A 27,752-nucleotide genomic window follows, 5' to 3' on the forward strand; every position below is an offset into this window, starting at 1 on the left:
GCAAACCTATCAGCTACGCCGCCGGCGAGCGCGACTTGACGAGCTAGGGGTCAGTGTTTGATGGAGGTGAATTTTGCACCGTGTGTTTGTAAATAAAGAAAAGGCAAGAACGTACATGCCCTAACCTCACTTACAGTAGGCTAATTGGACCGTGCTGTCTTCGTTTTAACGTATCAGCACTAATCACTTTGTTCTTAGGAGTCAAACTATTCATTTATAAAGGCATCTCTTATTAATGCATCAGAGTATCTCGGCAGGACGCTCACACGCACAATGGCGGCAAATTTATCGGACAAATGTACGCGTGTATCAGGGCCTGCCAACTAAGGGAAGGATGACTAATTGCGTAAGAGACGGAGGGCCAGGGATAGCCGCTGGGACATCAGCCGTTACGGCTATTCACACAGCCTCAGTGCGGGACAAGTGCCAATATAACTAATATACTAAAATAAATAATTCAATAACTACAATCACTCCATTAAAACTGAAAAAACAAGCACTTAATCTTCCTAAAAATTGGAAATAGCAAGGCTATTTACCTCTCAGGTACACACTTCATATCTTTCAGTAAATAATTTATCGTAAATGTATTCTTAATATATCAACTGTGATTTAGCATTTAGACTTTTGAACACTAACTAGGGACATCTGAAAGTACATTACCCCTATCTCAAAGCATACATATTTTACTTTGAAATGTTCTTTTTAGTATCAAAAGTGTCTCGATCGTATCTATATCCCGTCGATATGCCAGTATGAGCTGAGTGTAGTGATGCGTATCATAACCATACGACAGCTGTTCCCTAAGGAGGGGGACTAACAGACTAATCGGTGGGTCTTTCCCATGATGAATCCTTTACTGGAGCTTGCGCTTCCTCAGCAAAACAATGACGGTGTGGTCAGGGATGCTTGCCTGTTCACGCGCTTCGTCTGACGGGAATTTGGAGCGGCAATTCCCGGCATTTCTGTCTGGAAGCAGCCCCTGTATGTTCACAGAGTTAGAATTCATGCTATTAAACAGACATGCTACGTATTTAAGTAGCGAATACTATACGTCACATTACACGTGAAATACGTTGAAAAAAAATATGAGAAAATAGCGATAAATATTTAAATGCAGATTTATTTAAATAACCGACCATTGACTGACCTGAGAGTGTCCAGTTGAACGTTTCAGCTGTAACTTCCAGTGGTTACCTTCTTCTTGTAAGGGACTGCTTGATCTCTAGTTGTTACATGAAATTTTGAGGTTCTTGTTATATTGTGTGATAACATACAACAAGCCATACTACTATATCGTCGTTCTATATTGTTTTTTTTCAGTGTATCATACTTAAATGTGTTAGTATTCTTATACAGAGCACTTAAGGTCAATTAACATACCATAGACTCAAAAGGAACAGTCCCATTGTGGGCTTCTTTTGTATTGAATGTGGTTATTATATTGCATTATTATATTATTGTAATCCACCACAGAACATTCTGCTCACTGAATGCTTCGTGTCTACTGCTGTGTGAGGAGCATTAACACTATTCTTCAGCATGTATCATTGTGTCCTTTTTTTAATCCACACCTGTGTATGGAGAGAGTTGCTGGACTGGGTTCTTGTTAACTGGCCAGCCTCTCTGTCCTGCCTGTGCCGCTGCCCCTGGTCACATTCCCTTCCATTCGCCTTCCCCCGTTCACCCAGCCCAGCCTGGTCCCTGTAGACTTCCTTTGTCTGGGTGTGACTGTAACAGACCACAAGCTTTAATACTGTACATGAAGACAGACAGAGACACTAGCCCAGGGCTGTAGTGTTTAAGCAGGAGGTAGTGAAGTAGACAACAACCTTGACTTTTAACCTGGAAGCGATCGGTTCAAATTCCAGCAGCGTCCATGCTATAGTACCATCAAGCCATCAACTTGTGAGTCAGTAGCTTCTCCTGCCATATAATTGTTGATGTCAGCAAATTTTTGCACCAGCCCTCCTTGAGGACTGAGTGACTGACTGTAGAATAGATGCCTGTTTTGCTCTAAATGTAGGTAAATAAAACCGCAACCATTCAGTTAGCTTGCGTATAACACCTCTGCCTCTATATCTCTAAGGAGGTCCTTATTAGATTATTGCCAGGTCTAGTCAATCCTATAGGTGACATAAGCAGTTGCCTAGGGTGCCTTTTTGCCTCAGACGGGGGGGGGGCGCTGTGGTGGTAGTCACTTAGGAAGTTACATTGGCAAGGACCAGCACTGCTTATTGCTCAGCAGAAGTTGTTTCTGCAATGAAACCGGCTGATGAGCATCTGATACCATCAGTTTTTGGAAAAGAAGGCCTACAGGATTGGCTGTAGCCCAGCAGCCAGGCCTACAGGATTGGCTGTAGCCCAGCAGCCAGGCCTACAGGATTGGCTGTAGTCCCCACACTACACTGTGGAATGCTAACATTGCTGAAAATGATGGAAAAAAAACAGTTCTGCTATATCTCTCCCATTAGGACCTTTGTCTTCTTCTTCTTGAATATCACACTCCGTTTTCATTATTCACTTTTGTGTTGCCAGACCACTCCTTAATCCCTACTGCTTGTCATTTATGTCAATCACCTAGACCGATTGTATACAGATGATTGCTTACCTTGCAGGCTTATACAGTTCCTCCTTTCCCAAGACATGGTTCTGAGATCTTCCAAACTGCCCTGGACCTTCCCTTTCATATATTGTTTTGACCTTAGGAAGGTCAGCCATGAGAGCATACTCCTCCTTGTTCAGCCCCACATACATTGATCCCCCAGAGAGGTGGCTGGACTCAGACTCCAGGGAACTCTGGGAAGAAGTGTACCGCTGTGACTGGGGGGAGAGAGCTGGGTTATGATGAAATGCCTGTCGATGTTCTGGGCTGGGGGTATGGGGCTCCAGACTCCTTTGTCTGCTATTGTTCCTACTGCCGCCCCTGCTGTTGGCTTCAGAGGTGATGAAGGTTGGTTTGGAGATATGTTGTCCCTGACCTTGCCTCCTGGATGGGGAAGAGCTACGTGAGATGGGGGGACTGTGGAGCGAGTTTGACGAGCTGCGCCAGGAGCCTGGAGAGGGACTTGATTGAGAAGAAGTTTTCTTTATTTCAGAGGATACTGACCCCGGTCTGCAAATGATATCGGTAGCTTTCCTCGGGGGTGGCTGGTTGGTATCGGAGACTTTACGTGAAGGAGACGAACTACGACTGTCGTAGGCTGTTGTATTAGATAAGCTGTTTGCCCTGGTTTTAGGTGGAAATGATGGACGAGGCAAATCATGACTTTGTCTTGAAGGGGAGGGACTCCTGCTGCCACGACCATGAATCCCTGCTACACTTTTCGTCTCGGTTTTACGTAGGATGGAATTGTTTGATGTGTTATGACCTAGCCTGGAGGGAGATGAGCCCCGGCTGTCGAGACTTCGACTGTTGCAGGGCATGTTTGAGTCTTTTTTCAGTCGCTCCCCAACTCTTCTGGAAGGGGTAGAAATTTGGCTATTATGGCCTTGAATGCCAGAAGTGCCTCTTGCCTCCGATTTCCGCAGGATAGTTTGACTTGGGGTATTACAGGCTCTTCTTGAAGGGGCCGAACCATGGCTGTCACGGCTTGAGGTATTGGTAGAGATTCCTGTATCGGTTTTTCGCAGGATAGACTGGGTTGGGGTGTCATACCCTTTCCTAGAAGGAGAAGAGCTGCGGCTGTTATTACTGTAGCTATTAGTGGCTAATTTTGAGTCTGTTTTTCGCAGGAGGGTTTGGCTTGGAGTCTCATTTATTTTCCTAGATGGGGAGGAGCTACGGCTATCACGGTTATAACTGTTAGGAGTGGTTTTTGTGTCGGTTTTTCGGAGGAGAGTTTGGCTTGGAGTATCGTACCCTCGTTTTGATGGCGAAGAGTCGCGACTGTTTGACCTAATTCCACTGGAGACATTCACATCCTTTTTCCTGAGAGAATTTCTTAGGTTTGCAAAGGAGTCAGTTTGTGAATATGAGCCAATAGAGTTGGCAACTGATTTAAAGTTTTTTGATACATTAGCAATATCCAAACCTCGTCCATAAGAATTTTGGGATGGTGTTCGAGGCCCTTGACTGGACCCTTGAGGAAAGTCAAAATTCCTTCTGCTGGACATGCCTGACTGGTCAGCTTGTCTGAATGGAGAGGCACTCCGGGATGGAGAAGATGATCGAGAAAACGTACAGCCCTGCCTTTGCAAATTTCCGGGTTGCTGATGGGTTGGAGAGTAAGACGACTGCTGTCCTCTAGAGTAAGAGCTGTCACAGCGTCTATGCTGGGATGACTCCAGAGATTCTGCCTGTTTAAAAGGGGTGGGGCTTAGGCTTCTCTGTCCTGAGTCAAAATTCCATCCGTAGCTGGATTCTGAGAACCCCGAAGGTGGGGAATTTTCCAGAGATGGATCATATCCCTGTGTCTCCGAGCTCCGCCTCTGAGAGGGTACACCGAGGTCTGGGTTCCGAAAGGGGATAGCAGCTTTGGGTTCTGGACTCCGGTGGCTGGGTAGGGGGTGGCCTGTTTCTAAGTGCCGATATGGTGCTGGTGGCTTCTTCTCCTTAAGGGAATGGATACCTCCAGCCCTTCCCAGAGAAAGGTAGCCACTGTCATGGTCTTTTTGTCCTTTTGCTCCTGATGGAAAGTAAAGACCAGTCATGAGAGGAACATGAAGTTTGGAGCTGGATTTGTACAACAGTCTATGGTATAGGCAAAAATCGCACCATTTTTTCAATAGTCAGGAATATATCCAATTAAGTCACATGGTTCAGTTCTTATGGTTCTTGATTGGTGTCACAATAATACATTGTGAGGAGTCTAGGAGCAGCAAGGACTCCATGACTGACAAACCTGTTTGTCTAGAAAAGCCATCTCTGCTCCGTGCCTCTTCCATCCAAGCTTGGGGGTTGGGTCTGTGGGGAGCTGGGTGCAGACGAGTCATGTTGGGGTAAGATGCTCCGTCCTGGTGGGTCAATTCGTCGTCGTCTTGGCTGAGCGAATCACTGAGTTCAGGAAAGTCAGATGGATCTTCAGTGCTGGTCAGTTGGGATAAAAATAGGGAAGTTGGGAAGGAGAAAGTGACAAGAGAAAAAACAGACAAAGAGGGCAGATTGGTAGCTAAAACAAAGTGGAGGCAAGGAAACGTATCAGGTACTTAGAGGACTGAGGACATGAGGTCAACATAAAGATCAACACTAGCAAACACAATCACAAAAGAGACACAGTACAAATACAGAGCTCAGATAAGCTCTTCCCTCACAATAAACTCAAGCACGGAATTTCGGTCTAATAATTCAACCTGTCTGTGCTGTCGTCCTCGTCACAGATGTAAAGTTCACAGTCAGGACTCAGTATGCACAGGGAACCCCCCTCGCAGCCCAGGTGATCCCTGCTGATGTCACAGTAGCTGCTCACCACTGACAGGTCATCTGAATCGTCCTGATTGGTGGAGGATAAAAATAAACATCCAATGAAAGAAAAATAGTGAATGATTATTTTGCACATTGCTTTGGAATATTGGAATAATATAGGTAAATTTGAGATGTTGTGGTAGTCCAGTACATGAAAAGACATTTAAAGTACCAGAAATTCATCTTGATTAAAGGTAAAATTCATGATTAGAAAGTTGACCAACAATTTTGTTGCAAGTAATACGACCAGTCAATTCTCCGGGTTTGGTATCTTTTGACTAAATAACTTCCCGAGATTAGATACCCTTTAGTTCCAGAATGCTGCACTTTAACATAAATAATCTATGAAAATCAAATGTATACTGATATGGAAACGCAAACACTAATAGACATATGAACTTACTTAGTATAATGTTGGTCTGAAGCTCCTATTTATGAATCCATTGCGAAGCCAGAGACTTCAGACAAGGCACACAACGTCTTCTGTGTCCTTAGCGGTCTCTGCTCTCTTTCCTTCTCTAGATTACAGGGTTACACTGCTGTAACTCAAGCTATCTTATGATTATTTAATTGCAATGCTTTTTTGTTTTATGTTTCTTATAGGCTCAGTCTTCTTGATCTTCTTGATCTCCCCGTCTGCTAAATGCAATGGTTTGAGGTGCTAATTCTCGACTGACTTTCTGATGTTTGTCTGTCGGGTATCACGGCCGTCTTTCAGGACACACACTTCACAGAAGTGCTACTCATTTTACCCCTTAATTGTTCAAGTCAAAAAATGTTCTTAACACCTTTAAAGAATTTTTTTCACTTTCTTTCCTTTTTCATCTCTTTTCACCTGTTTTCCTCATACCAAGTACGTAATCTTTTGAACATTTTATCCACTCACCCGAATGACTATATAAACACTAAAACAAAAAAACAAAAAAAATTAAAAGGACAAACTAAAAGACAGACAAGGGTGAGAGAACCAAGCAGCCAGATGACTAACAAAATGGAGCTAGAGGGCCTGCTAAAGCCATGGGCCTCCTACAGGTGACTGCCCCAGTTCATAAGGAGGGATCCTAGCGTTCCTAATGATGACTTTGAATTTATGAGCAAACGGCTCGCAGTCATTACCCCGTCTCATGCAGACTCTGTCTTCATATTACGCTGCTATTCCCAATGACAGTGTAAGCTACCTGTTCTCGTTAATTTATAATCAGATTGTGTGCTCCTGTCCATTCCCCGCCTGTGGTTTTTAACAATCCTCCAGCAGCACTGGCGTAGCGTCTAACTGGGTATAACCTCACCTGCCGTGGGTTTAATATATTCAGAAATACGGTCAGGACTCGAGGACTTCTGTGTTCCGGGCCCAAATTAGGATTTTGGGAAATAGATGGATGTTCCACATGTGCTTCGACCTTCAAATCAACGGAGTCTTGACTCCTTGTTCTCATGTTGCTACTCCCTACTGTTCTCACTCTGCCTGGTTCTGCCCATTTCCTCCTTAGCTCCGTTCCAGCCCATGTAGAAATCCCCCAAATATGGAACACCGCTGTCTCTGACTCACCCGCGGAGGCACGTTGGCATGCAGGTGCCTGAGCCGCAAGCAGGTCTGGCAACGGGACGGGTCGAAGATATTGGGCTGGAACTTGCGGCAGTAGAGGTCTTCGCCGGCAAGTGGCATGTCGTGTCCGGAAGGGGCACACGGTATCACTCATTGCCCTTCCCAAACCCTACTATCAAAACAAGGGATTTATAAGCACAGCTCGGTGTTGTACGAGACAGGAATCAACATAACACAGAAATACACAACTGGAAAAAGAGGCCTTATTGATCCCGCCATGGCGAGACAGTGGCACTGGAAGAAATTTATTTTAAAAAAGCTGCCTGCAAAAAACACTTAGACAAAACTCTGCTTTCTGTTCACTACAGGTCCCTGTCATCGCAGTTGGACAGATGCAGCCCTGCCGTATGCAGCAGGGCTGTAACTGCAGCTGCGCCCAGCCCGGTGGACTGTATTTCACAGCTCAGCAGAGCCAGAGACTCATTCGGGCGGAACAGCGAGGTCATTACCCACGTTACCGGAACGAAAACACAACAAGGAGCGCCTATACACTTTATAGCGTTTCAATTAACTTAATCCACAATTTCACCACTATGGAAAAACACTGCATCAAGACTTGCATTATACATTCATTGCAATAAAAAATGTGCAGTTCTGGAATAATAAATGATAGCATGTTCCAAGTCCATTTACAGCAAGAAAAGCCAATAAGTAAGAGTTTCTAACAATACCTCCCATGCCAGTCACCCTCGGTCAGATCCAATCCATTTAAACACAGAAAATAATCTGTCCAGCAGAACTCGAGGCAGGCCTGTTCTTGGGGTACTTAAATCCCCCCTGGGGTTCACAAGCTCATTGGCTGCTCAAACAAAGGGAAAACTGCTACCCACATGGCCAGCCATTTTGGCTCAGACGGGGACTGCTACATAACACCCCCCAATAACCCAGAAGAGCCAACATGGCACGCATGGCCTGACGGTTTCTTGCCCAATGGCTGTATTGAATATCATCTGCTGTAGAAAAGTAGAGGAGGGACCTTTGGGATGCACAGATGGCAAGCACACATTTACAAAAGTCTACATAAATAAGTAAAATGGTGGGGTTTTAATAAACTGGGCAACTGGACGGTTCAAGTGTCTGTGAAATTTGTAAATTAACATTTCTCTCATGCGTTATCAACTGTATTAAGATGATCTCGGGTTATATCATATCACTCGATTTATTTCTTCAGTTGCTGGAAGACACAATAATCCTGTCAACTGAGCAGTAGTCAAAAAGACAACACAGGTAGGATTTTATTAACAATGTGAATACATTAATTATTCAGGTTTATACACGAGTATAGTACAAAAGCACCACAAGTAAAGAAATTATCAAAAGACAGATGTCACTGCTCATCATCACTACAATACAGCGCAGGGTTCGCAGGTCACAGTCGATGAAGAGGTCTTATGATGCTCTTACTTGCCATTTCTTCCCGAGCCCCTTTAATGTACCCTGGTCATTAGCTTGGCATATCTTCCACCGTGGAGCTCATCACAACTGCTTGGTCCCCGAAAAGCCCAGGTGACCCCGACACCACCACCTCCCCGTCCCTCTCAGTCTTCGTGGTTGGTCTTCCTCCCCGTCCGTCTGCGCCGCTGCTTCTTGCTGGTCCGCCCCAGTCTGGACTTCCTGTCTGTGGGCCCCAACTTCCTGTCTGGCCCCCTGCCTCTTCCTGATCTCTCCTGCCCCCGGTCCCTCACCGTCCCTTTCTTCTTCCACTTTTTAGTGCGAGCATGGAGGGAGGCAGTGAGAGAGGACAGCCTGGAGGGGGGGTTGGGCAGGGTGCACAAGAGTGGAGAAATTAGTAAGCAAGAGAAACGTCACGTGTAAGGTTTCTTAGAGGGATCGCTACAACTCCTTACAGGAATCTGCATATTCTCCTTGTATCAAAAAAATATATATATTAAAAAAGTATAAAACGTATAATTTGGTGTCAACTTCGGACAAATAATGCATGGAGTCATACGCTGTGGTGAAATACCGTCGCTGTTGATCATAATGCCATTGAGAACAAACAAAATATAAATACTGCTTTATATGCACGCACGCACATACACACACACATAAATATGTGTGCGCTATAATTTATATGTAAAAACATAAACATGACATTTTAAATCAGAGAGAACACAAAGAGATGCACTTAACCAAGTAATTGGTGGTGAATTTGTTTTGTTTGTCATGGAAGCAGAATGCGCAGAAAATAAATAAATTTAGATTCAGAGTTATTAGCCCTTTTAACAGAGCCAGTCTTAGGGTGGGAGGGGCCACAGGGAATAAAGCAGTTTTTAATGCTCACTGTTCTGGCTTTGAGGTTGCAGGCTTCTTCTGGTTCTTTGGTTTCCACCAAACAGTCCACAGATTAGCAATTTGGCTAACTGGCACCTCTAAACCGACTATTGTGCATGTGTGTCCTTCCAGTATGTTCCCCTGCCCTGAGCCATATGCCACCTTGGACAGGTTCCAGCCCCCCCCCCCCCATGAACCCCTTGGGATGCAAAACTTGAAGGGAAACCTGACTAAGGAGGCTGCACAGAGTCACTCAGACACATTATACAGGTGTTACAGGAGGGCGGTCCTACTTTTTGGAAAGTATCGGTGCTCTGGCTGTCTTTGGCACTGTGCTTATTGTATCTTCCTTCTCACTTTCATTAACGTCATCTGCCTGGTTAAGCAAAAATGCACAAAAGAGAACAATGAGAGTCAGTTCTGCATGCAGTTGAAACATTAAATACCTGTCAGGCTGGGCAATAACATTCAACGGAGGGTGGAATCTGCAAACACCAAAGAAAATGCAGATACCTGAGCATCCACTGGCTCCAGACGACTGGCCGCGGTGAGGTCCAGGTCACTGATGGTTGTCACGGTGACAGTGTGGTTAGGGAAATCATACTGTTGCGACTCTGTCGTGTTAGTAATCACGTTCTCCAGTTCATCTGCTTCTTCTAGGTAGAAATATCACACAAGAACATAGGCCAGGGATGTGATCGTGTATGAATTGCCAGGATATCATCATACAATGGGCACAATCGTCAAAAAGTGGATGTACATGTTCATCAAAAACGACAATATATCAGACACATTTCATTCCCGGTCCCTTACTGAGGGCCTCATTTCGCTCCTTCAGCATCTTCAAATACTCCTTATGTCTCTATAAGAAAGGATAAAGATTGTATTACTTCTAAATAAAATTATACCATTATGTTTCTGGGAACACTACACTGAAAAGGTACAGATAACAATGCCTTTCTTGTCCTAATCCTAAAAACTTCATTTGAATTGAATTTAGTGATTGTCATTGTTGATACACCACAGCACACATTGTACAACAACAAAATGTGTTCTCTGCATTTAACAGATATGTGACATAGCAGGGGGCAGTTAATTCAGTGCCTGGGGAGCAATGCTTAGGGGGGGGGGGGGGGTACCTTGCTCAGGGTACTTCAGTGGTGCCTTGCTGGTCGGGGATTCAAACCTGCAATCTTTCAATTACAAGTGCGCGTCCCTAATCATCAAGCCACCACTGCCCACAGAAGTTACAGATGCTCACAACCCAAGCAATGAACAAAATGAGCTAAAACGATTTACTCTCACACCAAATCCCACTGGACAACACTACATTTCCCATGGTACCTCTTCTCTAACCCTCTTCCGTTCTTCCTTAAGTTTGTTCTTAATTTCCTCCACGGCAGCTTTCCGTCTCTCCACTTTCCTCTTGTGAAATCCTGTCAGGTATTCTCTGAGGAGACAGGTAGATGTTTTGAAATGAAGTACATCACAACAAAAATGTAATAACTTCAATATTTACAGTAAACGAGTAACAGCGTAATATCTGCCAAAGATAATAGAGAAATAATACAAATAACGAGTGTCAGGCATGCATATTCACTTGCTAAACAATATGTATTGCAACTAGCTTTACATGGAACCCCGTACTTCATCAGTCGTTTCCTAAACTGTTAAAAACGACTATAATGTAAATAACATCTGTATGGGCTTTCTGTTATATGTCTCAGATTTATAAACACTGCGTTAGGTAAACTTACTGTCGATCCGTCTCGTTGAACGTGACAATACATTTGTTCTCCCTATTCTTTCCTCCCGGCTTTGATTTTTTCTTTTTGGCCATTTCACTCAGAGAAAGAAATACCAAACAGGTTTGTTCTTCGCGCACGTGTAGTGCTCGGAGCTTGGTGACTATGTGCTTCCGGGGCCACGAAGATACGTATCCGGGTTGGAAACATTACATAGGATATGAAGTTATAGAGGAGACGCGGAATTATAACGATTTTAAGAAGCTATACAACATACATATACACACACATATATATATAATTAAAAATTGCTTTTCAAAATCACAACCCTAACTAGAGCCACAGTGGAAACTTTAAAACATAATTTAACCTATTGTGGGTAGCCGATAATTAATACATTTCATATTTACTAATTTCGTGTTTTTTTTCCTCAATTAAGTATTTGTATATGTGGTAATATTGAACATACTCTTAGCTATGGAAACAGATTGTAGGGATTGTGCTGTTATGTGCGCATATACTTTATTTTACTACAGTTCCCATGAGGCCGTGCGCTGATTCACTGGTAATGGGGGAGGAGCTTGACTTCTTCATACACTTCAGGATGATGCATAAGACAGTGTGCACCATGGCCGTGTAGGGGCAGATTTAGATAAACTTAATCCAACAGCATGTCTGGTGAGAAGGTACCATCCCAACCATGCATCTTTTTCTGAGGAGACATCAAACGGGACGATAAAGTAAAAGGCTCTGAGACACTGTCCACTCTCACCAGCTTTTATTTAACAAAAAAAAAAAATCCACTGGAATATGAACTCTCAAAAAAAAAAGAAGACAGCAGGAAAAAAAAAACATTGAAATGAAAAGAAGAAAACCGGCAAAGAACTAATTAGAATATAAAACTAAGCAGCTGTGGTACAGTGTACAATTTTACAGTGCAATATTTTTAGCTGAACATACTGACTGCTGGATTGCCAATAACTTCAAAAGTCAAGATTTAGTTAAGACTGAGGCCCAAGTAAATGTTTATTCAAGATTTCACCTTGGGGGAAAAATGGAAAGGGGAAAGGATCGTTTGTGCTAGGTCCACATTTGAGTGCTATAATACAATTATACTGTATTTAAAAAAATTAAACTTCCTTCCTAACGTCCTTCAAGACTGTGACACTTATATGCATAATAAACCTACCAACCCCTAGACGTCCAGCACTGCTACTGTATCACGAAAAAACATCAACTTTGCATTGAAAAACAAATCACAATTAAACACGACTTTCAGAAAACAGGAAAATTTATGACAACATGGAAAATAATAATAATAATAGCATTAAATAACAAATAGTTGATGTAATAAAAGTTTCAAGGAAGTTCTTGAAGCAATAGCCACACCCTAGTGGAGGGAGGGGGAATTAAAAAAAAAAAAAAAAGCGAAACGTCTGAAGATTTTAAAGCTTGGTTTCCTCCTTCCAGAAGAGGACACCAGCCCCCACTGCTTCAGGGCTTTCGCGGACGTCTGGATCACCGTAGGCTAGTTCTCTCACACCGCCAGCCGTAGCTAACTATATACAGCTATTTACAGATCGGGGGGGGGTTGCCCATGCAGGGGGTTGCTTGTGTAACTATGCCTGACATATCGATGAAGCTGGAATTTCCCTATGCTGTTTTTAAACTTTCATTTTTATAATGGTACAATAGGCCTAAGCTCATGGAACTACAGTAAATTGACACCATAAATTATTTGATTTATTTATAATCAGTCTATGTCAGTTCTCATGGTCCTGTGTTTGCCTGTATCACTATATGAGGTAGGTATACACAAGTACTGATTAAACATCCATTTTATACGGCACTGTCCCGATCCGTAGACGAACTGACAGCTTATTTAAGGCAGAACCCTTTACTGGCCACCAAATATCTCTTTGTGGCAAGTCAGTCAGGTTTATTCTGGCTGAACAAGCCCAAAACTTAACAGGGTAAGTGTTTGCCCTTTGAGTCTCGGGTCTGAAATCTAGGCCCCCAGTGCTCGAAAATGCTGAAAACCCGTAGGCAGATGTATACAGAGAGCGTAATCACAGACAGAGCATGTCGTACGTGTTTAACGTTGGCTTACGGTGATGTAACAGTGCTGCTTTCCGTTGTGAATGTCCGTAAGCGTCAGTGTGTAGTTGTCGGCGCGTGGGTCTGGGCGGGTGTGTCTGTTGTTTATGTGGGTATATACACGTCTCCTCCATTAGGAGGCAGCGATGGTCGTGCCGCCGCCAAGCCGCAGCAGGATCTGCTGGCAGTCCTGAAGCGAGCGCCGGTCTCCCACACGCTCCAGTGTGCGTCGGGCCTCGGCCAGCAGCCGCGCCCGGTGGCCGGGCGGCGTGAGCAGCGGCAGGGGCAGGTGGCGGCAGGCTAGCAGGATGGCGTGGGCTCGCTCCCGCTCTCCGAGCATGCAGTCGCCCTCTGGTGGTGGAAAAGATGAATTATTCAAAAGCAGATTGGCAAGCAGCTCAGTGTCTCCGGGGGTGTTGCACTCACCTGCCCCACTGCCGCGGTTCTGGCTGCGTCTGCGCAGGCTGAGCTCCAGCAGCTGGTGTGTGCGGGTGGGGCTGGCCCCCGCCATCAGCCGCATGGTCGTCTCATGGAGGAAGAGCTGCAGGATGACATGAATTCAACGTCTTCATCATCATGTTATTCTTACAGCCTTCCACACAATAACCACAGTTCCAAGATTTCTGAAGTGAAGTATCACCCTAATTTCTCAAATTCTCTCGCAGCTGTGCTCCTGCTAACAAGAGAGCCTCCCCAGTTCACAGTTGAAGGGGAGTCAGTTATCCCACCATACCTTGTGCTGAGCCTGTCTGTAGCACTGGCCCAGTTTACGCAGAGAGCTCAGGTCATGCTGAAATCCAGCCAGCTGGGAGCTGGGGGCGGGGCCTGGCTCCCCATTAGCTCCGCCTCCTCTCTGCCATAGGTTGGTCCTCAGGGTCAGCAAGAGGTCACATACCAGGAGCTCCACCCCCTTGCATGGACAAAGAGACACGAGAGGGACATTTAAGTGAAAGTGCAGAGATGAGCCGAACATGGTGATTAGGGGCTACGGTGTGATGGGGTGGGGGGGGGGGCACAGCGTGTGGGGGGAGCGCAGCATCTCAGGAGGCCTCTGTACTGCACTGCAGACACATTGCACCGGCCTGAGGAGCATGCAATGCAACTACAATGCACCACAGCCACCCCCCCCAGCTTGCGCCAACCTTATTTCCCCTGTCAGCTGGTCAGTGCGCCCCTTTGTGTGCAGGTCAGCCACTTACAAGGTAGATAATTCACAGAAAATTAAGGCACCGAATCAAACAAGCAGGGCAGTGGATCAGTACTGTACAGTAGTCACTTTGCCACTCACACTCATACTAGTGGGCAAAACTGTGGAAACCCAGCATTTTTGGCATTACGCTTTAAAAATTACAGGAATATTGGCGGTAATGTTTATAAACAATCAAAGAATGGATGATTAAATAAGTAACTTGAATAAAGTTCTACAGTCTCTGAAATTTGGAAGTGTTTCCACAATTGTACCCACTGTAGGTCCAAGTGGCACATTCCCAGGCTTACTTTCCCACCCCTACACATATGCCCCCCCCCCCGGCCCGTTCGCACCTTGTTGAGCCAGCCGGCACTCTGGCCCAGGGGCAGGGAGATGCTGGCCTGCAGGTGGCCGCTGGAGCGCTCGCAGGCCGCTAGGCAGCCCAGCCACGCCTCTCCCTTCTGGGCGTTCAGGCTCATCTGCACGGCCCGACACAGGTGCTGCACAGCTTTGGGGAGCGGGTGGCTGCGAGGGGGGGGGGGGGGGCGGCATGTCGCCATGGTTACGGGTCAGTATTTCTGACACCGCATGCATGTGTGTGTATATACATGCAAGTGTGCTACTCACTCCAGTGTGTGCAGGGCTCTCGGCAAACGCTCCGCCTCGGCCAGCAGGGACCTGACGGCCTCGTCGTCACCCTGCAGCCAGCACGCCACAGCCTCTAGGACCATCGCCCACCAAAGACACACGGGGTCTCCCACTGCTTGTGACAGGGGCGGGGGTGAGCACACCGGTCATGGAGAGATACATCCGGAATCACATTTACCAAAATAAAGAGTTACTATATAATAGCACTTCAATGCAACATGATCCTGGGATGGGATAAGTGTGCCTGTGGGTGCGGACCTGATGCCCTGCCGTGGCTTGCAGGGGGAGGGAAGGGAGGGGAGGGCGAGGGAGACTCCTCTGTGCAGCTGTTCAGTAGATGAAGAAACTCCAAGGCGCTGGAGAACTCACTATGGGAGGAGAGGAGGTTCAGCATTTAAATTAAATGCCATTTTAATAATTAAAGTCATTAAAAGCATCACACACGGGCATCACACTGTCTCAGAGATACACCCATAGGCCCCGCCTCCCAACCCAGCTGCCACGCCTCCCAACCAAGCTGCCCCGCCTCCCAAACAAGCTGCCACGCCTCCCAAACAAGCTGCCACGCCTCCCAAACAAGCTGCCACGCCTCCCCGAGCTGAGGAAGGCGTTACCCTGTGCCCTCCTGAGGCTTCTGCATCTTGGCGTCGGCGTGTGGCTGGATCAGTGAGTGTACAGCTCTCTCCAGCAACTTCTCGCAGAAGCAGCGGTGCAGTTGGGCGATGGGGTCGGCTGCGTGGGACATAGGGATCGGGGCGGGGGCGTCAGCATGGCGTGTGTGGTACAAGACAAATAGCTCAGAAGATCCAGAGCCCACAAGGTCAGATTATAGTGTAACAGCTGTAAGTGCAGCATATTCAGCAAAGGATGCAATTTACTGGGAAACGTTACAGAGACATAATAAGGATAATTAACCATAATGCACCTGGGTCTCGCTGGGAAGTATAGACACCCTCTCGGTTGGCAGACTTCACGGACCAATCGCAGCTCAGGAAGAACTGCCTGCCCAATGGGGTGAAGAGCCAGCGCAGCCAATCAGGGGCCTGCCTGGAGTCTGACTGACAGGCCAGGCTGTCAGCACAGCTCAACAGGTAACCCTGAAAAGGGGATGGGAGAAGAGGAGAGAGAGAGACGAAGAAGATAAGAACGGAAAGAAAACGAGAAGGAGAGAGAGGAAAAGGACGGCGGGAAGCACACGCTTACAGGCAGGCAGGAGAGGTGGTGGCCCAGCACACTGCGGAGCGCGATGGCCGCCGTGACGTAGATCTCGGCCTGCTGGGGGGGGGGCACCTTTCCTCGGGCGCTCTCGCTCAGGTTCACCGCGCTGAGGGACAGGGACAAGCCCCAAAGGCCACTGCGCTGCGGCAGCTTCCCTGGGTGGGAGAGGGGGGACGCCTACCGTGAGCCGACCTTTATTTGTTGTTTAGAACATAAGAACATAAGAGCTATACAAACGAGAGGAGGCCATTCGGCCCATCAAGCTCGCTTGGGGAGAACTTAACTAATAGCTCAGAGTTGTTAAAATCTTATCTAGCTCTGATTTAAAGGAACCCAAGGATTCAGCTTGCACTACATTATCAGGAAGACTATTCCATACTCTGACTACACGCTGTGTAAAGAAGTGCTTCCTTAAATCCTGTTTGAAATGTTCTCCTGCTAATTTCCACCTATGGCCACGAGTTCTTGTATTTGAACTAATGCTGAAGTAACTATTCGGTTGAACAGCATCCAAACCTGTTAGAATCTTATAGACCAGGATCATGTCCCCCCTCAGTCTCCTTTGCTAGAGGCTGAACAGATTTAGCTCAACTAACCTTTCCTCGTATGACCAGGAATCATTCTTGTGGCCCTACGCTGCACCTTTTCTAAGGCCGCAATGTCCTTTTTAAGATATGGTGACCAAACCTGCACACAATATTCTAGGTGAGGTCTCACCAAGGAATTGTATAATCTTAGCATTACCTCCCTTGACTTAAACTCTACACACCTGGAGATATACCCCAACATCCTATTGGCCTTTTTTATTGCTTTCCCGCACTGGCGAGAATGAGACATGGAAGCATCAATTACTCCATTGAAGGTAGAGTTCCCAGCTCTCACCCTGGCAAATTACCGCTGCGGTCCAGAAGCGGGTCTCTCAGGGTGATCCGTCTGCAGTACGCAGAGTGTAGGCGGAGTAACAGGACAGGGCTCACCTGTGAGCTGCAGCTGGCTGAGTCTCTGGTACACCAGGGCAGCATCCCGTGAGCTGGTCTGTGACTCCTCCCCTTTGTGCTTCCCACCAATCTGACGCACCAGCCAGCCCAGGGGGGTGGGCCGGTGCAGGCAGTAGCGAATCAGATTCCAGGAGAGGGAGCAGGCCAAGTCGAGGCTGGTTGCCGGAGGGGCCCTGGACAGTACGGAGAGGCAGGTCTGCAGGCTGGTGGCTGCGGCTGTGTAGTCACCCTAAGCGGTTGGGGGGGGTGGGGAGGAGACACAATCACTGTTATACTGCTGAAACGGAGCTTCAGAAGATCAAAATAACAGCAGGTAGAGAGATTCTGCGTAGAGACCCCCCCGGCGCTCACCCTCAGCAGCTGGAGGTCGGCCTGCTTGCGGTGCCTCCAGAAGCAGACGGACTTGGGCGAGTGCAGCGGCGTCACCGGCTCCCACAGGTACAGCACTCTCACGCAGCCCCAGACGGCGCCCACCCCGCTCAGCAGCCACACGCTGACCCAGGGCAGCAGCCACCAGAGCCACACCGCTGCAGGTTTAGGGACGGAAAGGCGTCACAAAACCCATCGTCCCGCCCTGTCGGCTCCAGGGACTTCAACAGCCCAGCAGCAAGAACTGACCCTAATTTGTACCGTCGCTAGTTTCTATGGCATCATCGCAGCGCTCACCAAAGCTTTGGGTCTGACCAGAGAGGCCCAGCATGGTTCTGGAGGGCACGTGTCCCACAGCAGCAGGGGGCCACTCGGGTCCGCTCCGGGCCCCGGGGCCCAGCAGGGAAGGCAGTGGGTTGAGCGACAGGCAGAGGAAGGTGAGAGCGCAGAGGAGGATGCGGGAGCGGTCCATGACGCCCACCGAGGCAGGCGAGTCGGGCTCGCACTTCATCTGCAGGCAAAAATGACAACGCTCTGCCGCTCACTCCAGCACCCAGACACACCCACCGGCGGCCTCCTCATAGCACCACGAGAAGAACATCCCATGGCTGACCATCCATGGCCCTCTCAGCTCCACCAGCATGTACCTGTTCATGGTCCAGCAGAGGGCTTCCAGGCTCCGAGTCCACGCAGTAAGGGGAAAACTGGTGGGGAGACCCTGAGCCCGAATCCGAGGCAGGGGGCGACATCATCACCATCTCCGGTTTCATCTCGGTGTCGTCCGTCAGACACACGGACTCTGGAGCAGGAGAGGGGAGAGCAGCTCATCACTCGACACTCGAAATCTCATTTCACTTTAAAAACACGGTTATATGGGACCCAGGAGTGGGCCAAGCACATCACAGGACACAGTCAAACACCAGAACTTACTGTTTTTCTGGTTGGTCATCTTGAGGGCCAGGTTCTCTTGCCGGAGCTTATGATTGGTCTGCTGAAGGTACTTTATGTAATCAATGGCCTTCTTCAGCACTCCTGATTTGTGCATCTACAAAGAAAAGGTGCACGTTAAATAGCAGGTTAAATTGAGAAATACAACAACCAATCTAATCAGACATTAGGCTTTCTGAAAACACTTCAGTCAGAGAAATACACAAGACAAATTTGAAGCTTATTTCTTTAGCATTCACGCTACTTAAATTTCCAGTTCCATAGACGTCGCCTTACACACATACAAAACCCCTATTACAGAACTTCTGACGTGTTTTAGAACAAAGTTCTGTATCATAAATACCTTCCCCAGTGACCCACCTTGGCATCGTTGCCCATCACTAGGTCTCTGAGCTCCAGGATCTTGTCATTGATGGAGGAACGGTATCTCTTCTCAATAATGTTGTGGGTGGTCCTCTTCTCGCCCTCCTTCATCCCTACTCCCAGCCCCATCCCTGTCACCGCCCCTTGGTCTGTGCCGGCCCTGCCATTGGTTCCGCCAATGGATGCCCCGGACGACAGCTGCTTGATTGGCAGCTTGTCTCCACCCCCCATCACAACGGGAAGTGTGGTCAGAATGTTGCCACCCATCAGAGTCTAGGTAGAGAAATACTAGTAAACACTTCATCAAAAGGTAGATTAATCAGATACGACACACTGGTAGAAAATTAAGACGGGTGGACGAACTGAGCATGAGTACAGGGTGAAGGATGGACAAGTAGAACGACATACCGGGACCTGCAGGGCCGTGGTCTGGATGGGGGTGGTCAGGGCTGCGATACCAGCCGAGTTCTGCACTGTGGACAGGACCTGGGTGCCATCGGGCTTCAGGGTGGTCAGAACCAGGGAGTCCGTCTTTAAAATCTGGGGCTGGTGGACCAGAACCTTAAGGAAAGACAGAGGGAATATAAAACTGCAGCAGAGAATGATAAAAAGGAAATCTTAACAGGAAGTGGTGTTTGGCTCTGAGGTTAGGGATTTATTCCAGGGATCATGAGGCCGCAGGCCTGAATCCTTTGGTTGGCAGGGTGATCATTTCACTGTGGGGCCCTTGAGCAAGGCCTTTAATCCCAAAAAGAGCTCCACGGGTGTGGGACAAATGACTGACACTGTACTGACCTACACTCACCTCCATACACCAGTCTCATAGGAGAGAAAAATATCTGAAAACTGAAGAATTCCTACGTACCTGAACAAATGGCAATAAAGTATCTCAATAACTGCGGCGTCAAATCAAGAAATGGCTTTTTTTTTTACAATCTGACCCAGGGAATCACAAATTGAGTATTTTTATCCAAATATCAGACATTTACAAATGAGCACACGGGGTACGGCTGTACTCACTGGCACTTGCTGCGACACTGCATGTACAGTAGCAGGCGCCGTCGAGAGCGTCTGTATGGTCTGGCCGGCTGTCGTCAGGACACGCTGGTGCTGGATGGCCATTGGCTGAATCTGTGGTGACGTCATGATGCTCTGCATCTGTGGTTGGAGGACTGTGAGCAAAGGGAGGGACAAAGTTAAGCATTTCATAAAGTTTTGGAATGCTTGCTTGATTCTATAATTTGGTTTTCAAATTCTTACTACTTTACATGAATGTTTTGCTTAAAGCTACTGGTTGTTTCTAAAGTAACACATACATTTTATAAACAAATGAATAAACTAATACTTTTTGTTATTGATCCAATGAATTTGCAACATTTCTACTGAATTAAGCAGGCATCCCGAGACTTTCTACGAGTGCTGTACATGCAAAAAATTAGAATAAAATATGAACACAAAAAAATGTATTTGAATTAGAATATCATTCGGGATGATAAAAGATTTCTAAATCAGAATAAGTAGGGATTCACCTTGGAAAGCAGGTGTGGGGCTCTGGTGGCAGATGACAGAGTTCTGAATAAAGCGTGAGGGTGAGGCGCTGGTCAGGGCCGGGGCAAACATCACGGTCGGGGCCTGGGTCTGCATCGGCAGCGCCTGGCTTTGGGCCTGCACTGGAAAGCCTGTGGCCTGCACTCCCAAAGTCTGTACTGCAGGGACGGCCGTGCTCTGCACCTGGATGGGCTGTGCCTGCTGCTGAGGCTGTGGCACCACCTGCTGGACAGGCTGGGGTCGCGGCTGAAGCGGGGGTGGAGCACGGACCTGAACCTGGAGCTGCACAGGAGTCTGGGGAGTCACAGAAGGGGGGGCGGCCATAGGTGTGAGTGGAGCAGGAGTCTGAAACCCCATATTCCCTGGTGTTTGTGATGTCGGGGGGGCTTCCAGCGGAGGCTGAGAGGCAGGGCCATGTTGGAGGGAGCCAGGTGGTATCTGATCCTCGAAGAGGTCGGGAAAATCGCCCACCTGGTTGCTAACAAACTGTAGCATCTCTGTGGGGGGAAACACAGGAACACTGGCTGTAATCTGACTGTGCCACCCGTACGTACTTAACCCCTGAAAGTGTCACTGAAAATGCGCTTGGTTCAAAACATGAAATGTGCCTTACACATGGAATTCTCAATAATGCTTTTTTAGAAACTTTTGATACGATCGATATAATACCAATACAATTCTACCTATTCACTAAGATTAAAACTCAAACAATACAAACTGAAACTTTGTTTTTGTAAGTTAACTAACATCTGTCACCAAATAAGCATTAAGTACGGGGGAAAAAATTCTTGACCTACTTCAAAACCTATATTACAATAAAAAAAAAAAAAAAACATGCACTACACAGGTAGCAAAGAGATGACGTTATTTACGGCCAACAGGGTCAGGGCATTCTGATTTAGAAAGAACCTCATCATAGCAACAGGGAAGGTAACAGTGACACTCAAAAAATTCAATAGCCTCTCAATAACACTCTAAAGTGTAACAATATGGTCTCTAAGGCGACACAGCGCTGGAACACTGCAATACGCCCTACATAATGAAACCATCAAATTACCCCTTCACATTAACACTGATGCCGTCATGTGACGTACCCGCCACAGCAGTATTGGCACTGACCAAGAATTTTCAGGATACCTAACAAGTGGTGATGAAAAATATGAAAAATAAGGGGTCACACTGCTTGCACCAGCTGTGCAAGACAAAACTGTTTTTGTTATTGTTTTCCCCCCCAATCTAAGGATAAAAAGGCACAATACATAAGAAATAATCACGCAGTTACAGCCATAGTAATTAGTGGAGCTGCTTAATCACATCTGACTCTGGGTCATGTTCTGTCTCAAACAGGAGCAAGCTGGGAATTATTAATTCAAGATAACCAGAATCACCGCCGGCGTGATGAGATGACAGCTTTCACAAGAACGGGTATCCTTGAACTCCAGGTCATAACCTTGAATGGAGAGTGACCGAATTACCACTCTGTTATTAATCGGCTACCTCATATTTCCAGAGGGGAAGGTCACCTTCCAGATCATGGTTCGAAAAACAGATGCGAAATTCAAAGTAAAAAAAATAATAATAATACAAATCTAAAGCTATGTGCAGTACATTATAAATGCGTAACCTAATTTTCACTTAAAGAAAATCACATATTGACTTTGGCAACAAAAGAAAATTACATAACTCACAGCAAACACACATAAAACAGGGCATCGTAAACTCGACCCCCATAACACAGCAGGACCCTTTGGTTTAATAACAGGGGGGAGTTACTGAGAGGTGTGTCAGTGCTGGAACCTATTATTCACCATGTATTCAATAAAACCATGGTGAAACAAACTTGCACAGACTTATATACATACGGGGGCTGTCCAGAGTTACAAATTACTGTACGAAACGAATTACTAATATGGAAAGTAATTAGCAAAGAACACGCCAAAGAAATAGAATATAAAGAAATGTCATATTTTCAAATTTAACCACCATCTGAGTCGCGACAATATAAAAAATATAAGGGGTAAAATATACTAGATGATGTCAAATGTCGAAATAATGCCTGAATCTGTATTACGGATTTTATAGTTTCCATGTTGGTTGTGCCAGTTTAACATAAATATCTGCTACTTAACCAACCGGTTTGACAGACACTATCTGACAGGACGCTTGATGTGTGCAGTACATCTATTTCGTCCATGTTCTCCGCTGCAGTTTGTTAACAAATTAAAACCGTGCAATAACATATCGTGCACTATAAATACCTCGTATCAAAATAACACCTATATAAATATAATAAAGTTTACCAACTGAATGTCTGAGTGTCTGAAAATAGGACATATTCACGGAATAATCGCGGAAGGTAACAATCAATACTACTGCATCCAGGTCAAATGTACGGCGTTATAGGATCAACTGTAACATAAGGAAGCTATAATATTACAGTTGACAATATACGCTCTCGACTAAACTGGCAGGTGACGATCGAGTCAGAGGACATTCCAGCTATCGGACCCCGGATACGGGCTACACTGATCATTTCCATTTTCAAAATTAATATTACGATTTCTTTAATAATAGTCATTACCCACCATCAATGTCACCCAGGGTAAATTCGTCCCCGAGTTCTGATAACGTGGGGTCCATATTTTCCATTGCCGAAATATACTCCCCACCGTCCATCCTCGTTTTCTTTCACTTTCCCGGTCGCCACCGGAGAATTTTTAAAAGGAAAAATGTGGAAGTCTGACGACAAGAAATTAACTCTTTTCTACGATTTGTCGAAATGTATAAAAAAATAAAAGATCCCGTGCCTGGAGAAGGCGAGAATCTCTCTTAGCAGATCCATTTACAAATTAAAGGAAGCCATTTTGCTTTCCAGCTGCTACGTCATTTACAAACACACCAAATTCAGCCGAATTTCTGATTGGTGAACTGGTGACTGTTGTTGTCCTAAGACCAGGGACCACCAACCAATCAGAGCGCGTTTTATGCCATGGTCTGATAGTACGTCACTGATCAGAAGCTTCCGTTTAATTTTACTTTGCCACGCCCAACCAAGGAGATCCCCGCCCAATTACAGAAGAAACGCTTCATGTTCGCGGTCAAACTTTATCCACAATTTGTGAAAATGTGCGGATATGTGTGATAATTGACATTTGACGTTTTTTATTGTTATAATTTTAGTATCATAATCACTCTAACACTGACAGTGAATTTTAAGACGGAACCTTGCAAAAATGTTTATTTCTTTGTTCATAATACACAAATCACCACACATTAATGTATACATACATAAAACCATATTTCCAGCACCATAGCTTCATAAAATAGTATGAAGAATATTATCAGAATATATTGTTTTATTGTCAGAAAAATTGTTGCTGTACTCGAAGATTTGTTTTACTGAAGATATAATCAGAAGAGCACAAATTGTTTATTCCATAAAATACATTTCCCAAAATTACTCCAATATTACATAGTAAAAAAATCCTTCATGTATTTAATTTAGAACCGTATTCCTGTGGTTCAATCAAGCAAAGTGGAAAAATTTGAAATCACACAAATCATATGATTCTTATCATAATTATACATTAATGACATGGCTATAATGCTTGAACTGCACCATTTTACATGTTATATCTCATAGAATGCAGCACTCATAAGTCTTTATAAAGAAAAATTCTGAAGCATATAACTAATGATGACACCCAAACTAATAACTGATAGCACATGATATTTGATTTTCTGATCCAGAATCTTTATTTTTTGTTCCAGGAGAACTCCCAAGACATCTTCTCAACTGTGCTAGATTCTGAGGGACCAGCCCTCTGCCTGACCTTCTCCTTAACAACCTTCACCACCAGCCCCCCAGCCACAGCGATCCCTGTAGCCACCTTTCCGATCTCTGTAGCCGCAGATATGATTCGATCGAAGCCCGTCGCCACCCTCCCACCAGCCGCCGCCATGTCGGCTCCCATCGGCCCCACCACTCCTACTGCCTGAGCCCCTTCTGCCACCATTAGTGGTCCTGTCATTTCTACCGAGCCAACAGCCTGCGCTACAGTGGAGTTAGCCACCCCCACAGCACACACGCCCTCTGCCGCCACAGGTGCTGTGGAGCTTACAGCTGTGCCACATGCTCCCAGGGCTGCCCCTGCTCCTAGAACCACACCCACACCAGCAGCCACTCCCACTGCCGTAGCTCCCATCACTCCGACCTGCCTCAGTGCCTCTACGGAGGCATCCAGTGGAGTTTCAGCATCAGCTCCCACCAGAGCACCCACCGACCCTCCTAAAACCACCCCCATCGCTGACCCCACAGTCATGACAGCAGTGCCTGACGTAGCAGCTACCACTGTCCCAATTGCACCCCCCATGCCCACCGCCTGCCCAACCAAAGCGGCACCCGCAGCCACGGCTAGGGGAACTGCGGCCCCGCACACAGCGCCCACAACCACTCCTGTGGCAGCAGCAGCCACCAAGATCTTGATTTTTTCCAAGACCTTAGCTGAGTGGATGGCCTCCTTCCTGAACCCCCATACAGCAGAGTCTAAAGATACCATCTGGCTTTTAGCTCCTTTCCTCCTCTTCCACTGCTCCTGCCTTTCCTCTCCACTATCTGGAGTCACGGCTTTAAGGTCGTATTTCCTCCTTTTGGCCCCATCCATGAACAGCCCCTCCATGGCCTTTGCTGCCTCTCGCTCATTCATTAGCCTTTCCTGCTCCTCCCTGATAACTGCCTCGGCTTCCTGAAAGACGTTATCAGTGTAGCACCCGCCTCCGTTCACCTCCACCATCCTCTTCACCTTCTCCAGCAAGCCCCACACTTGCTCTCTGTCTTCAGGTTTCCTGTTGTTGAGGACATGGTATCTGCTCCCACATCTCTCTAGAAGTGACTTGAGATCCTCTGGGGCAGTATCTCTCAGGTATTCCTCAATGTCCATCTCCTCCAGGTCATCCCCCCTTGTGAACACAATCACGCTGTGATTGAGGACTGCCTGCTCCCCGAAAATCTGCTCCACCTCTTTCACTGCCCTTGCCTCATCCTCTGTGTATCGGCCCAGCTGGATCACCACGAGGAACGCATGGGGTCCTGGAGCCATCTGCGCCACACACTTGGCAATTTCAGTCCGGATATGCTCCGCATCAAAACGGGTGTCTCCAAACCCTGGCATGTCCACCACTACCACCCTCTTCCTCCGCTGCCTCCCGCCTCCACGTTCCTTTTCTTCTCCACCATATTCCAGGATGCCTTGTTCACAAGTCTGGGTCACGGAGCTGGCACTGAGTTTTGACAGGAAGTGCTTTTGACCGAGGATGGTGTTGCCAGAAGAACTCTTCCCTGACCCAGTTTTGCCAATCAAAACTAGTCTGAGCTCTGTCATTATGGGCTCATCATTATCCTCTGTGTCAGTTCCTGTTTTGTTATCTTCCTGACTTGGTTCTCTTTCTTTTCTCCGTTCACCTGTAGGAAAAGCAAATAAATGAGGGCCATAAAAAATTAGATGTAATAAATAACAGCCCCCCCCCCAATTTGATCCTTTTGCCCCCAACCTCTACAATCTTTAGTCTCAATGTGATCAGGTTCGACTAATCTGCGTTTGTGACTGTTCTGTCATGTGCCGCCACTAAATGATACTGCTTCAAATTTGGTGTAATTTGTCTCAAATTAAATAAGTCCCAGATCATCACCTATACAATGTCCCTGGCAAGTTTGAAACAGTAACCCTAAAAGTATGTGAAGAATCTGTCTCCACAAGATCAAACTGCCCTTCCCTTCCTTTGCTGCCACCTAGCGCGGCTGCTTCAATTCTGCTGCAATTTGTCTTGAAATAAAATCAGGTTTAGAGCCTCATCCATATAATGTATTTGTTTAGTGGTAATAAGATACATGCAATACTTATCACATTCACAAGGTCAAATGTCTTCAGTGATCACCCTTTATTTTGCTGTCACTATGGGATTTTGCTTCAATTTTGATGTGATTTGTCTCAAAACTTTATATGTTGCAAATCGCCACTTATACAATATGTCTGCAAAGGTTGTAACTTTTTGAGTTAACACGCTAGCAGTGGCTGAGGCAGACCAGTCCCTAAACCAGCGGTCTCCAACTCCGGTCCTGGAGAGATACTATCCAGTAGGTTTTCTGTCCCACTTGGCTTCTCATCAGAAGCCGGTATGATAGAAAACCTACTGGACGGTAGCTCTCCAGGACCGGAGTTGGAGACCCCTGACCTAAACTATATGCATTCCCCTTCCAGGGAATACAGTTCTTTGTGTTATATAATTTTTTGTTATAAGCCACTATGAATAATTGTAAAAAGATCAAAGAACACATCGATATTACTGCTTTAGTTACTCTTGCTGTCGATGACTCAAAGTTGGCATTGTGCCGCTTCAGAAGATACTTGTTACAGTCGAAGTTCGCTGGTATCTTTCTAGTCCTCTAAACATACCGATTAAGGTCAAACATCGAGAACAATTGTTCACCAGAAATTTCTGCAAACATATGGGTACTTCTGTTTGACTACGGCAAAACAAAGTTTTTACTGCGGTACTGGTTGACTCCAAACTATTGCGAAAGGCAGGTGCGAATATGCATAAACAGCAATCAGAATGCGGGCTGGATAACTGGCTATATTAATAATTAGTCTATTATTTAGCAGCATTCGCTTTTGTTTACGTTTCGATGTCGCTTATCAAACCGCACTAGCTAACCAGCTAAGCAGTGATCCTAAGAGTCAAAATTATACTCGCAGCCCTGACTCACCGTCTCTGTCACACATTACTTCTAACGTGTCACCTTCCCCTGAAAGCAAAGCCTGCATATCCATTTTCCTTCCGGCGAAATGATAATGGCGATCTGTCTGTCCTTGTACAAAGGGTTATACCAGAAAGCACCCAACGAAACCGAAACTTAAATTCGTACATAATCTTCGGCACCACCTAGTGGCTAATTTTGCCATTTTAAAACATTTACACGTCTGTTATTTCAAATTTATTTTACATAACCAGGAATCATTCCACTTTAATTCAACAAATGGCCTGTGCGTTACCATTTGTGATGTTGATTATATCTGGCATGTGAATTACACCAACTTGGCAGAGCTCAGAAATATTTTTTATCACCAACCAAGGGTTGCAAAGAAAATCGCAAATTGTATTTATTACTTTTGAATATTAAAAAACTAGTGAAGGGCTTTAAGTAACAAGTCATTTATTTTTAAAATAATGAAATACATTGACCCGTTATCATTTTTGCTGCCTACTATGAAAAGTGATGTTGCAAAAGAATTTTTTAATTCACAAAAACATTTATGAGCTCTGGAAGGTAGGTGTAATTCTTATA

At 46.0% G+C, this 27,752-nt stretch overlaps 4 protein-coding genes across 4 annotated transcripts; all 4 read right to left on the bottom strand.

Annotated features, from left to right (window-relative positions):
- Positions 1-132: 132 nt before the first annotated feature.
- Positions 133-7,933, bottom strand: LOC111853216 (uncharacterized). Its single transcript, XM_023829917.2, has 8 exons — positions 7,682-7,933; positions 6,954-7,122; positions 5,293-5,432; positions 4,845-5,029; positions 2,612-4,628; positions 1,575-1,731; positions 1,151-1,225; positions 133-982 (listed from the first exon to the last, which is right to left on the bottom strand). Exons 2-8 carry the CDS (start codon positions 7,068-7,070, stop codon positions 857-859), a joined length of 2,817 nt encoding a protein of 938 aa, XP_023685685.2. The 5' UTR covers positions 7,071-7,122; positions 7,682-7,933; the 3' UTR covers positions 133-856.
- A 283-nt stretch (positions 7,934-8,216) lies between these two features.
- nol12 (nucleolar protein 12) lies at positions 8,217-11,224 on the bottom strand. The gene is made up of 6 exons (XM_023829931.2): positions 11,042-11,224; positions 10,629-10,734; positions 10,098-10,146; positions 9,798-9,940; positions 9,578-9,660; positions 8,217-8,756 (listed from the first exon to the last, which is right to left on the bottom strand). Exons 1-6 carry the CDS (start codon positions 11,122-11,124, stop codon positions 8,549-8,551), a joined length of 672 nt encoding a protein of 223 aa, XP_023685699.2. The 5' UTR covers positions 11,125-11,224; the 3' UTR covers positions 8,217-8,548.
- Positions 11,225-11,790: 566 nt separating this feature from the next.
- On the bottom strand, positions 11,791-23,321 carry srebf2 (sterol regulatory element binding transcription factor 2). The gene is made up of 19 exons (XM_023829938.2): positions 22,993-23,321; positions 20,389-20,904; positions 19,880-20,031; positions 19,268-19,420; positions 18,857-19,132; positions 18,479-18,593; positions 18,196-18,347; positions 17,846-18,059; positions 17,531-17,706; positions 17,159-17,408; positions 16,167-16,336; positions 15,889-16,060; positions 15,578-15,695; positions 15,222-15,331; positions 14,943-15,075; positions 14,669-14,840; positions 13,860-14,036; positions 13,553-13,667; positions 11,791-13,477 (listed from the first exon to the last, which is right to left on the bottom strand). Exons 1-19 carry the CDS (start codon positions 23,081-23,083, stop codon positions 13,260-13,262), a joined length of 3,480 nt encoding a protein of 1,159 aa, XP_023685706.2. The 5' UTR covers positions 23,084-23,321; the 3' UTR covers positions 11,791-13,259.
- Positions 23,322-23,630: 309 nt separating this feature from the next.
- On the bottom strand, positions 23,631-27,324 carry LOC111853193 (uncharacterized). The gene is made up of 2 exons (XM_023829879.2): positions 27,174-27,324; positions 23,631-25,868 (listed from the first exon to the last, which is right to left on the bottom strand). The coding sequence occupies exons 1-2, from the start codon at positions 27,235-27,237 to the stop codon at positions 24,163-24,165; spliced, it is 1,770 nt and encodes a 589-aa protein (XP_023685647.2). The 5' UTR covers positions 27,238-27,324; the 3' UTR covers positions 23,631-24,162.
- Positions 27,325-27,752: the final 428 nt, after the last annotated feature.

Source organism: Paramormyrops kingsleyae, chromosome 22 (assembly GCF_048594095.1).
Source record: "Paramormyrops kingsleyae isolate MSU_618 chromosome 22, PKINGS_0.4, whole genome shotgun sequence".
NCBI lineage: Eukaryota > Metazoa > Chordata > Actinopteri > Osteoglossiformes > Mormyridae > Paramormyrops > Paramormyrops kingsleyae.

What these genes read in the sequence shown, in the direction of transcription:
- LOC111853216 (XM_023829917.2), bottom strand. Translation starts at nt 7,070, where the DNA reads ATGCCACTTGCCGGCGAAGACCTCTACTGCCGCAAGTTCCAGCCCAAT. An exon ending in ATGCCAACGTGCCTCCGCGG is followed by an intron (nt 5,433 to 6,953) that starts GTGAGTCAGAGA and finishes TCCACCAATCAG; the next exon opens with GACGATTCAGATGACCTGTC. An exon ending in GAGGACGACAGCACAGACAG is followed by an intron (nt 5,030 to 5,292) that starts GTTGAATTATTA and finishes CCAACTGACCAG; the next exon opens with CACTGAAGATCCATCTGACT.
- nol12 (XM_023829931.2), bottom strand. Translation starts at nt 11,124, where the DNA reads ATGGCCAAAAAGAAAAAATCAAAGCCGGGAGGAAAGAATAGGGAGAAC. An exon ending in GGAAGAGGGTTAGAGAAGAG is followed by an intron (nt 10,147 to 10,628) that starts GTACCATGGGAA and finishes CCTTTCTTATAG; the next exon opens with AGACATAAGGAGTATTTGAA. An exon ending in TGGAGCCAGTGGATGCTCAG is followed by an intron (nt 9,661 to 9,797) that starts GTATCTGCATTT and finishes TTGCTTAACCAG; the next exon opens with GCAGATGACGTTAATGAAAG.
- srebf2 (XM_023829938.2), bottom strand. Translation starts at nt 23,083, where the DNA reads ATGGACGGTGGGGAGTATATTTCGGCAATGGAAAATATGGACCCCACG. An exon ending in AAGCCTCAGGAGGGCACAGG is followed by an intron (nt 15,332 to 15,577) that starts GTAACGCCTTCC and finishes CTCCTCCCATAG; the next exon opens with TGAGTTCTCCAGCGCCTTGG. An exon ending in GTGCCGGCTGGCTCAACAAG is followed by an intron (nt 14,037 to 14,668) that starts GTGCGAACGGGC and finishes TGTCCATGCAAG; the next exon opens with GGGGTGGAGCTCCTGGTATG.
- LOC111853193 (XM_023829879.2), bottom strand. Translation starts at nt 27,237, where the DNA reads ATGGATATGCAGGCTTTGCTTTCAGGGGAAGGTGACACGTTAGAAGTA. An exon ending in AGTAATGTGTGACAGAGACG is followed by an intron (nt 25,869 to 27,173) that starts GTGAGTCAGGGC and finishes CTTTTCCTACAG; the next exon opens with GTGAACGGAGAAAAGAAAGA.